This window comes from Leucoraja erinacea, chromosome 10, assembly GCF_028641065.1.
Source record: "Leucoraja erinacea ecotype New England chromosome 10, Leri_hhj_1, whole genome shotgun sequence".
NCBI classification, from domain to species: Eukaryota; Metazoa; Chordata; class Chondrichthyes; order Rajiformes; family Rajidae; genus Leucoraja; species Leucoraja erinaceus.
In genome coordinates, this window is record NC_073386.1 from 33063954 (window position 1) to 33075990 (window position 12037).

Genomic DNA, 12037 nt, shown 5'->3' on the forward strand with positions numbered 1-12037 from the left:
GGGCCACATCTAACTCCCTCTTAAATATAGCCAATTTCAGTCACTTTTTATTTCACAGAAACATTTCAGTCACTTTTTATTTGCATATTGTGTAGGCAACCAAGGATTCAGCAGGGTTGGAAGGGCAGGAACTGTAGTGAGGAGGCGGCGCCCCCAATCAACAGTCGGCTGGGCGATAGCCGTCACGTAGAGGGGTTGCTCTGTAGGCCAGCAATGTACCATTTCACAATGAGAAGCATTCCATACCTACTAATCTATCAATTTTACATATTTGCAAAACCTGAAAATGTAGTTTATTTACAGGAACTATTTTTCAATTATGCCATCCATTTTGTCAAACCTTACTTTCCAAGATCACTGATAGATTGTCGTTTCTAAAAAGTTCGAAGCTGTGTATATGTCTGTACACAGCAGTGCTCATAGCTTTGAAACGTTCAGAAATTGCAATCTTGTAATTGAAAAGGGGGAGCAGATAATCTAAACCAAATATTGTGTCCATCTATGTAGGTCTTTTCTTGTCTCTTCTATATTACATAATAAGGGTTAAAAACACTGCAAGCAACTGTGAGTTACTTAACCAGTACAAACATTGAAGAGTTTGTCAATCTGTTTATGCAAAGCACAAATGTGATCAGAAAATAACAGATTGATAAATCAAATGTTTTCCTCTTCCTATGCCATTACTAAAGTGAGTTAAATTTCCACTGCCATTAAGTGATGACCATCTAAATCAATCCACGTAAGAATCCATACTGAGTTCTGGCATTCTGATAAGATCTTTCCTCTGACACCCAATAGAAATTGACACAACTGAATACGAGACTTCATGAAGCCATGATACTACATAGTTAACAAAGCAACGAAACACATTTACTGAACTAACGTCTAAGTAAATTGTTGGGATCAGTTGAAATGTCAGTGATATACCCCATACCAGAGACAGCAAATATTACTTCCCATTGATTTCAGCAGCATGTAACATTTGATGGATTGTTTAAATAGCATTCCATTGGATACTGGCACAATTCATCGTTAAAACACACTGCAATACTTCTGATTGGTGCGAAATTTGTAATGTTGAATGAGCACCTTTTATTTTTTTTCCCTACCACTATTATCATCAGCCTGAAGCTTGAGCTAAGTTGATGCTCTTTCATGGATTTGGAGTGTAGACCATGTAGTATACATTTTTCTATGTAAAATGAAGCTGGTTTAGCTAATTAGCTAGTTTAATATCTTTAGTAAGGGCAATTTTGAAACATTTAATAAAATATGAAATTACCAAATACGATAAAGAGAAAATAACTAGAAGCTGTGCTAAACATTTATGAAAAGTAGATTGTTTTTTGTGAGTCTAGCAAAGTTCTATGGATGGAGAATTGCAGTCAGTATGTTGCATGTAGACTTTTACAAAACCTTTAACAAGGTATCATGCATTAGATTATTGAAGTATTAAGCAAATTGGATGAAAAATTGGCTGAAAGCTTCTTCACACAGAGAGTTGTGATTCTGTGGAATTATCTGTGTCAGAGGGCGGTGGAGGCTGGTTCTCCAGATACTTTCAAGATAGGGCTCTTAAAGATAGCGGAGTCAGGAAATATGGGGAGAAGGTAGGAATGGGGTACTGATTGGGGATGATCAGCCATGATCACATTGAACGGTGGTGCTGGCTCGAAGGGCCGAATGGCCTACTCCTGCACCTATTGTCTATTGTCTATGAGATTTAAGGATAGTTTTTCAGTGTGTGTTATTGATACAGCCACAGCAATTAATATACTCTGATATAAGCAGTGATTACATGAGTCAAGTATTGAAAAATGCTTGGTGACATTCAGCATTAATTTGCAACTCATTACATTAAAACTGATGCCAGATATTAGATGCTCTTTAACCCAAGCTGGCCTGGTGTGAGAAGTCTACCGATTTTTATTCCTGATTATTTAACAGTGACATTTAAAAAATAAAATGTAATAACAATGGAGAAGTGAATTCGGAACATTTTTTACTGATAAGTGGGTGTAGCATGTACTCGGAGGAATATAAGATTGAATGTGCATGAGTTGAAGTTATGATTTAACCTATTTTGGTAATAAGGCTGCAACAATTGTCTTTATTATTTTAAATTTTGCTGAGAAATATTAGCTGGATTTCTCTCTCCTGATTGCAATTTAGTAACTGCATCATTAAGCTGTGTGAGTGTGTACACATGCATGAACACATGGTTCTTATGTTCCCATTGTCACATTAATTTATCGTAAATTATATTGAATGGAAGCCTAATATTAATGAAACTGGGATTTAAGAAGAAGGGTGGTGCAGCGGTAGATTTGCAGCGTTACACAGTAACAGAGACCTGGGTTAGGTCCTGACTATGGGTGCTGTCTGAATGGAGTTTGCACGTTCTGCCCGTGACCGAGTGGGTTTTCACCAGGTGCTCTGGTTTCCTCCCACACTTCAACAATGAACAGGCTTGCAGGTTAATTAGCTTGTAAATTGTAAATTGTCCCGAATGTGTAGGAGAGTGCCAGTGTACGGGTTGATCGCTGGTTGGCATCAACTCAGTCGGCCAAAAGGCATATATCCATTATCCACTATCTGCAAAGAACAAAAAATGTGTTGATCATAAAATATTCAAGTGAATTGATTGATAAACAGTTAAATGTCTGGTGAAAGATAAGTTTATACTTTCTGTTCCTCATTTGGCAACTTCACACAGTTTTAATTGTGGATTCCAATTCAACTGATTATTCACTTTTATCACTTGTGGGTGATTTTAACTGTTATAGCTTTTCATTAATGTCTGTTAGCTTTCTGTTTAGTGCCGCAATTTTCATAAGCATGCTACTGGGTCTTTTAATGGAAAGTGGTAAGAAAGGTATTTCTGTGGTCTCTGGTAAATAACAATAAAAACAGATAATGCTGGAAACATTCATCAGGTCAGACAGCATCTAATGGAAAGTTAAAGGGATTTAATGTTTCAGATGGAAGATCTGTTATCAGATATGGAAAAGTGAGAAAACAAATAAAAATAGAAAATGCTAGAAAAACACTCAGTTAAGGGGCTGTCCCACTTTCCCGAGTCCTCTGCCGAGTTGAAAGGTCCTTAAAAAAAAATCAAGATTTTTGTGATCTACAAATTCCTCCTCCCAACTATATCTTTACTCGTGGACTTTCTTGTCATGATGAAAAAAAAGTCCCGACTTACCTGATGCCCCGCGTACCTACGGCTGGCATACGGACTCGCTATCGACATTCTCCGAGTTTGAATCAAGAGGAAAACTCGGGAGAATTCGTTAGTAACTTGGGAAAGTGGGACAGGCCCTTTAGTCAGGCAGTGCGCAGGGTTTGGCTTGAGAGGTATGGCCTGTGTTTTTCTTTCATGTGTTTTCCTTTGTTTAGTGCAGTAGCTATGGCAGCTAGGGCAGTGGCGATCTCCTCCTGCAGGATGTGGGAAGACAGGGTGAGTTCCTGAGTCCCTGAGCACTACGCCAATGGGTGGTGCAGAAGCTGCAGGTCCACACAGACTGTTTTGGGGAACTGGAACAGCAGCTGGTTGACCTTGGGATCATCTGGGAGACTGAGGATGTCAATGATAGGACTTGCAGTGAGATGGCCATGCCTAGGGTATAGACAGAAAGTAGATTGGTGATCACCGGGAAAGGGAAGGCAGAAAATGCACAAAACCCCTATGGCCATTCCCTTTGAGGTCATGTATACTGGATACTGTTTTTTTTCTCCTTACCTCCCCCCTCCCCCTCTCTTTCATGTGTACTCCCCTCCACCCTCTCCACCCCCCCCCCCCCCCCACCCTTCCTCATGTCCCCATCCACCTATATGTCTGGTTTCCAATCTCACACCACTTCTCTCCTTATCTCACAGTTTTTTGTTGTCTGTTCATCTCCAGCTTTGTGTCCACTCACCTGCACAATCATTTCTCCCTAACCTATATCCACCTATCACTTGCTTGGCTTTGTCCTACCCCCATCTCTATTCCTGCTCCCCCCCCCCCCCCCCCCCACCCACAATCAGTCCGAAGAATGGTCCCAACACGCAATGTCACCTATCCATGTTCTTCATAGATGCTACCTGACATTGAGTTACTCCAGCACTATCTTTTTGTTTATATGGAGTTCAACATGGCCTTTGATAAGGTTCTGCGTGGTAGGGTGCTCTGGAAAATTAGATTGTTTGGCATCCAGGGAGAGCTAGCCAAATGCACACAGATTGATCATGGAAGGAAGCAGAAGGTCTTGGTAGAAGGTTGGTTTCAGGACTGGAGGCCTGTGACTCAGGTTGGGCCTCAGGGATTGGTGATAGGGCTATTGTGTTTGTGGTTAATATCAACAATTTGGATTAGTAAGTTTGCAAATTATACTAAAATAGATGGTATCGTAGACAGAGAAGATGATTATCAAAAATTATAGTATGACCTTGATCAGCTGGACATGTGGTTTGATGGATAACTAGTGGAGTTTAAGGGCAGAGGAATCTAAATGTACAGGTACACAGTTCCATGAAACTAGTGTCATGGGTAGATAAGGTTATAAAGAAGGCTTTCAGTATATTGGCCTTCATCAGTCCGGGTGTTGAGTACAGAAGTTGGAATGTTATGTTACAGTTCTACAAGGTTTTGGTATGGCTGGTATTGGAGCAATGGGTAAGAAGGAACTGCAGATGCTGGTTTAAACCAAAGATAGACAAAAAAGCTGGAGTAACTCAGGGGCAGGCAGCATCTCTGGAGAGAAGGAATGGGTGATGTTTCGGGTGGAGACCGTTCTTCAGACTGGTCGGTCTATTGGAGCAATGGGTTCAGTTGTTGATGTCCCTACTGTCAGAATGATGTAATTGAGCTGGAAAGAGTGCAGGGAAGATTTACAAGGATGTTGCCAGGACTCGAGGGCCTGAGCCCTTTGTAACTTTGCAAATGATACTAAAATAGATGGTATCGTAGACGAGGTTGGGCAGGCTAGAACCTTATTTCTTGAAGCATAGGAGGCTGAAGGGTGATCTTCTAGAGGTGTATAAAAACCTGAGGGGAATAGATAGGGTAAATGCATAGACGCTTTTACCCAGAGAAGGGGAATCAAGAACCTGAGGACATTGGTTGGGTGAGAGGGGAAAGATTTAAATGGAACCTGAGGGGCAACCTTTGCACTCAAATGGTGGTGCGTATGTGAAATGAGGTGCCAGAGGAAGCCGTTGAGCAGGTACTAAAATAACATTTAAAATACACTCGGACAGCTATCTGTATAGGAAAGGTATAAATGCAGGCAAATGGGACAAGCTCAGACGAGGCATTTTAGTTGGCATGGATGAGTTGGGCCGTGTTTCCACACTGTATGACTCTATGACACTCAGTTTCATCTGGTGGATAGGGTTAAAATTTCACACAATGTTTGTTTTCGTATACCCAGATTAAATTGTCACTAATGCTAGAAATAAAATCAAACATATAATGGAACTATTAGTATGTCATCTGTAAATAGTGAATCAAAATTAACATTTCAGGTGAAAGACCTTGCCTCAAAATTCAAATGAAGCTCTGTTCCAATTTCTGATGGAAGGTGCTTGATCCAAAACATTAATTCAATTTTTCTCTTCATAGATGTATTTCGTGTATCTACGGTGGTCTGTTTTATTTGCTGTGTATGAATAATGTTGTTGTGCTTGTTTGAGAATTTGTTTCCAGTAGGTTGTAAATGAATGGGCAGGTTATTCAATATTCACAATGCGGGAATCCTGATAAAAACAAAACATTTATCACTTGCATCCTTCTACTCTTATGAGAATACTATTGTTGTCACCAACTACTTTCAATGTCCGATGTTGTGAATCAGTGATTTAAAGGAAATATATATTAATATAACCAAGTAATTGCTTTCTGTTCTCTCTCTTTGTCTTTTTAGTTCCACCAAAAATCTTTGACATCTCTGCGAGCTCTGTTGTGAATGAATTCAGCAATGTCACTCTTTTTTGTATGGCAAATGGAAAACCTGAGCCCACCATAACTTGGAAGCATATTTCGCCATCAGGTAAGAGGAAAATGCTGCACCCCACAGTTACACGTATCCTTTAATTATGTTCTGCTTTTGACTGAGCACATAACACTAAATGTGATGAGGCATAACTAGAGATTCTGGTTTAGAAAAGAATCAATTTCTAAGCTAACAGAGAAGTAAATAAAACAGAATCACACTTTATTCGCCAAGTATGTTTTGCAACATACGGGGAATTTCATTGGCCAGGTCAGTCATACAATTAAAAGCAACATATCACTCAAAAAAACACATTTTAACATGAACATCCACCACAGAGACTCCTACACATTCCTCACTGTGATGGAAGGCGAAATAAAGTTCAAGTCGCTTTCTTTACTTCTTCCTCTACAAGTATGTAAACAGTTTTGTTCCTGAGATCAACTTTTCTGATTTTGTTAAATTTTAGATTTAAATCTGCATCAGAGATTTGAATTACTGAAACCATTTCAAACTATATTGTAGGTACACAAAAATGCTGGAGAAACTCAGCGGGTGCAGCGAAGGAAATAGGCAACGTTTTGGGTTGAAACCCTTCTTCAGACTGATGGGGGGAGAAGAAGAAGGAAAAAGGGAGGAGGAGGAGCCCGAGGGCAGGGGGATGGGAGAAGACAGCTCGAGGGTTAAGGAAGGGGAGGAGACAGCAAGGGCTAGCAAAATTGGGAGAATTCAACATTCATGCCATCCGGACGCAAGCAACCCAGACGGAATATGAGGTGCTGTTCCTCCAATTTCCGGTGTTGCTCATTCTGGCAATGGAGGAGACCCAGGACAGAGAGGTCGGATTGGGAATGGGAGGGGGAGTTGAAGTGCTGAGCCACCGGGAGTTCAGGTAGGTTATTGCGGACTGAGCGGAGGTGTTCGGCGAAATGATCGCCCAACCTCCGCTTAGTCTCCCCGATGTAAATCAGCTGACATCTAGAGCAGCGGATGCGGTAGATGAGGTTGGAGGAGATACAGGTGAACCTTTGTCGCACCTGGAACGACTGCTTGGGTCCTTGAATGGAGTCGAGGGGGGAGGTGAAGGGACAGGTGTTGCATTTCTTGCGGTTGCAACGGAAAGTGCCCAGGGAGGGGGTAGTACGGGAGTGAAGGGAAGAATTGACAAGGGAGTTGCGGAGGGAGCAGTCTTTGCGGAAGGCAGACATAGGGGGAGATGGGAAGATGTGGCGAGTGGTGGAGTCACGTTGGAGGTGGCGGAAATGGTGGAGGATTATGTGTTGTATTTGCCGGCTGGTGGGGTGAAAGGTGAGGACTAGGGGGACTGCCCTTGTTGCGAGTGCGGAGATGGGGACAGAGAGCAGTGTTGCGGGGTATGGATGAAACCCTGGTGCCAGCCTCATCTATGGTGGCGGAGGGGAATCCCCGTTCCTTGAAGAACGAGGACATTTCCGATGCCCTGGTGTGGAACGTCTCATCCTGGGAACAGATGCGGCGTAGGCAGAGGAATTGGGAGTAGGGGATGGAGTCTTTACAGGGGGCAGGGTGGGAAGACGTGTAATCCAGATAGCCATGTGAGTCAGTTGGTTTGTAGTGTATGTCGGTCAGAAGTCTGTCCCCTGCGATGGAGATGGTGAGGTCAAGGAATGGTAGGGAAGTGTCGGAAATAGTCCAGGTGTATTGGAGTGCTGGATGGAAGTTGGTGGTGAAGTGGATGAAGTCGGTCAGTTGGGTGTGGGTGCAGGAGGTGGCCCCAAAGCAGTCGTCAATGTAACGGAGGTAGAGGTCGGGGATGGGGCCCTGGTACGTATTGAACAAGGATTGTTCAACGTACCCGACAAAGAGGCAGGCGTAGCTGGGGCCCATGCGTGTGCCCATAGCTACGCCTTGTGTTTGGAGGAAATGGGAGGAGTCAAACTATATTGTAGAAGTCTATATTTAACCATCCAGAACAAAAATAACTACCTGTACTTGATTAGGACCTAGCTCCCACCACTAGTATGTACACCCTACACCACCGGTGCATAAGGCTGCAGTGTTTAGTACACACTGCAGAATGCAAAGCAGTTACTCACAGATCTAACAACCAGTTACTCACAATCCAACAAACCCCCCCCCCACACACAAACCTGCAACCAGCATCATGATCAATTCATGTTGACCACCATTAATGGCCATATTCTGAAAAATGTAAACATTACATTTTCTTATGAGCGATATACTAATCAACATTTTATGACTTCTGTGACAGAATCTGCAAAACAAATGGTATGAAAAGCTGCAATGCCAGATGATTGCCCACTTTATTGCCAAGACAGGGGAATGAAGAAAAGGCAGGAACAAAGCAGGGCCGGCAACAGATGACGAGGTTCATATGTTCTTAAGTGATAGGAGCAGAATTTAGCCACTTGGCTCATCAAGTCTACTCCACCATTCAATCATGGCTGATCTATCTCTTCCTCCTAACCCCATCCTCCTGCCTTCTCCCCATAACCCCTGGCACCCGTACTAATCAAGAATCTATCTATCTCTGCCCTAAAACATATCCATTGACTGCCTCCACAGCCTTCCTGTACCAAGGAAGGGTAGAGCCCATAATGGCCCATTGTTGGCTGTGGAAGAGGTGATAATGAAGGTATATAAGGGAATGTTACTATACCATTTTGTGTCCATCTTCGGTGTAAACTAGCATCTGGAGTTCCTTCGTAGACGAGGAACACTAAGTTGTAGTTGATGAACAGCAGCCTGAGATTCTTGTTCTTACTGTCCAAGTGGTGGATAATTTCTTAATGCCATTTGAAACTCCTGCCTCAAAGAAGAGGGATGTTTTCTCTATTTTCTGCAAGGACATGGGGTTACTTGTATTAAGACATTTAGAATAATTACTGCAGGGATAGGGAGGAGATAAAAATATTAATCGCATCACATCTCAATATTCTGACCACCAGAATGTTCATTGCAATTCTGTCCTTATGAAATACTGGAAAGAACTGTGATAGTACAGTATGGCTTTTCCTAAAATTTTCATACTCATTCGTCACCTTTATTCCTGGTTGGATTCCAATCTTTGTGTCAATGTTTATTCGTTTCCTTCTCGTATCCAGGGGTGAAAGTAACTTTCATTTTTTTAGCACATTTATGCTGCTGATGTTATTGATTTGTTCTGTTTCTATCAATTTTCATGTTGCCACGTCCTACTGGGCCAGGCTAGCTAACTCTTGACTACATATATCTGAGAAGCTTTGAAGAGGAACAAATCTTTGAACATTTTAAATGCAGAGTGAAGGTATCTTGCCAAGACAAAGATTAGTGCATTCAACTCACAGCTGACATGATGGGATCCTAGAGATACACAAATGTTTCACTAACACATAAGCATTTTGGTTATAGTTTATTATGCTTTCACTGACACTGCATGAAGTAAAGACATGTCACAGTGATCAAAAGCTTATTGTTAATATTGTTAACTTTAAACAGATAACATTTTGAACTAATTGTATATGGTTTCTACAATATTTTTTTAATCTCTAATGGCCCTGTCTCACGGTGCGAGTCCACCCACGAGTGATCCTGAGTTTAAAACAAATCAAACTCGTGGTAATCACGTAGAATTAACGTCGCGGGAACGTCGGAACTCGTAACGCTAACGGCAGGTACTCGGGAAACTTTCCACGAAAGATTTCCACAAGTCAAATTTACTCTTGAAGTAAACATTTTTAACTTTTAAACTCGTTGTAAGAATGTAAGCAGCCCGTGAGTTTACCGTAGTGACTCGTGAGTCTACCGTGGGTACTCTTTAGCTCAGCGGGATAGGCAGCATCTCTGGAGAGAAGGAATGGGTGACGGGATTACGTTTCCAAAATTCTGCTGCGTCTTTGTGTTACTCCAGCACTGTGTGTTCACTTTTTGTCAACCAGCATCTGCCCTTTCTTGTACATGACATTATTTGTATCCGTGGCAGTAGATTGTCGCTCCCTTCAGTTTCCCAGGGGGTCGGGATGGAGGGGGGGATGCTGCCTAGTGACAATCTCATTTATCCAACGATTTACGCTCTCTATAAGGAGAAATGGGCTAGGTCAGTCTGAAGAAGGGTCTCGACCCGAAATCTCGCCCATTCCTTTTCTCCAGAGATGCTGCCTGTCCCACTGAGCTACCCAAGCTTTTTGATCCTATCTTTGCTTTAAACCAGCATATGCAGTTCCTTCCTGCACTTCTCAAATCTGTGCCATTATTCAGTACTCCAATTTTTGTTTTATTTTACTAATTCTGGATAATATCGCCCCGTTCATTGGTCGTACGCCTCTACCCCATCCCTGGTGCTTTAAGAGCATTTGTTTTTTTCTTTTACCCCCTGGAGGAAAAAAAATCAAATCCAGGAGTTCATCTGGAGCAGTTCTCGGATATAACAGCGAATGAAGAGAAATTGGCGGGTTATTTAGAAATTATTCCTTAAAGAGAGCGTAACTAGTAGGATAATTGAGATTGTCACTTGGCAGCATCTCCCCCCCCCCCCCCCCCCCCCCCCCCCCCCCCCCCCCCCCCCCTCCCCCCCTGGGAAACTGAAGGGAGCGACAATCACCTGCCACGGATACGAATAATGTCATACACAAGAAAGGGCAGATGCTGGTTGACAAAAAGCGAACACACAGTGCTGGAGTAACACGAAGACACAGCAGAATTTTGGAAATGTCATCCCATCACCCATTCCTTCTCTCCAGAGATGCTGCCTGACCCACTGAGTTAAAGAGTGCCCACGGTAGACTCACGAGTCACTACGATAAACTCACGGTAAACTCACGGGCTATTACGTTCTTACAACGAGTTTAAACGTTTAAAATGTTTACTTCAAGAATAAATTTGACTCGTGGAAATCTTTCATCATGTTGAAAGATTTTCACGAGTTAACAAGTTTCCCGAGTACGAGCGTTATGAGTTCCGACATTCCCGTTACGTTAATTCTACGTGATTACCATGAGTTTGATTTGTTTTAAACTCGGAATCACTCGTGGGTGGCCACACACCGTGAGACAGGGGTTTAAGCTCGGATCACCTTTCGAGAAAATGTAATTGTAAATGCCAAAACTTAAAAAGAAGCTACTTGTTTACTTACCTGCCAACAGTGACCAGGTTAGAGCATAGAAACAGAAGCATTAAAAGCAGGGGAATGTGCCTGTTCTGCCGCTCACTACAATTGTGGCTGATAATATTAACTTGAAAAGCCAATCATTAAATGGGAGGCATTACTAAATGGGAGGTAAGACTAAACACTAAATTGTTTTTAAACCATTCAAAATGATTTTTTCCCCAATTTCAGTTGTATTAATTTATGTAGTATTTTCAAATACTAAGAAATGTAAATGTCTCTAAAACTGGGATAAATTTGCTATATAATTTGTCGGAGCTTATGAACAAGGTATGGTCATTCAGCTCCATGAACCTGCTTAGGTTGTGTTTAATGTGTATCTTAACTCCATTTACTTGCCTTTGGTCCATATCCCTTGATACCTAAGCTGAACAAAAAGATCACCAGTATCATTGTTGGACATTTCAATTGATAAAGCATCCACAGAATTTTAGAGACAGTCATTTCAGACCCTCACTACTCTTTGTATGATTTCACTTCTGAATAGCATAACTTTAATTTTGTAATTTAATTATAAATTATACTTTCTTGTACTGGATTCCCTATGAATTAATGTTTCTAGATTACTCTGTTGAATTCTTTCAACTTCTCCTCAGTCTTCTGTTTTCAAAGGAGTATAACCCGGTACAACTTAACTCTTGTAGCAACAGTGCTAATCACATAAGTTGACTGTATCTCATCCAAGATCAGCTTATTCATTCTGAACACAGACACAAATTGCTGGAGCAACTCAGTGGATCAGGGAGCTTCTCTAGAGAAAGGAATCATGTGACATTTTAGGTCGAGACTTTAATTGCCGAACCTGCTGAATTACACCAGTATTTATAATGTCCATCCTCGGTGTAAACCAGCATCTGCAGTTCCTTCCTACACATTATTCATTCTGAGATGTGATCCACGAAGCTGAAAATACCATTGT

At 41.8% G+C, this 12037-nt stretch overlaps 1 protein-coding gene across 1 annotated transcript in view; it reads left to right on the forward strand.

The window, feature by feature from the left end:
• The window catches only part of negr1 (neuronal growth regulator 1), a 403329-nt gene that overhangs the window by 266417 nt on the left and 124875 nt on the right, over window positions 1–12037 (forward strand). The window contains exon 3 of the mRNA XM_055641889.1: window positions 5907–6032. Within this exon, the coding sequence (XP_055497864.1) occupies window positions 5907–6032 (126 nt within the window). The remainder of the gene's footprint in view (window positions 1–5906; window positions 6033–12037) is intronic.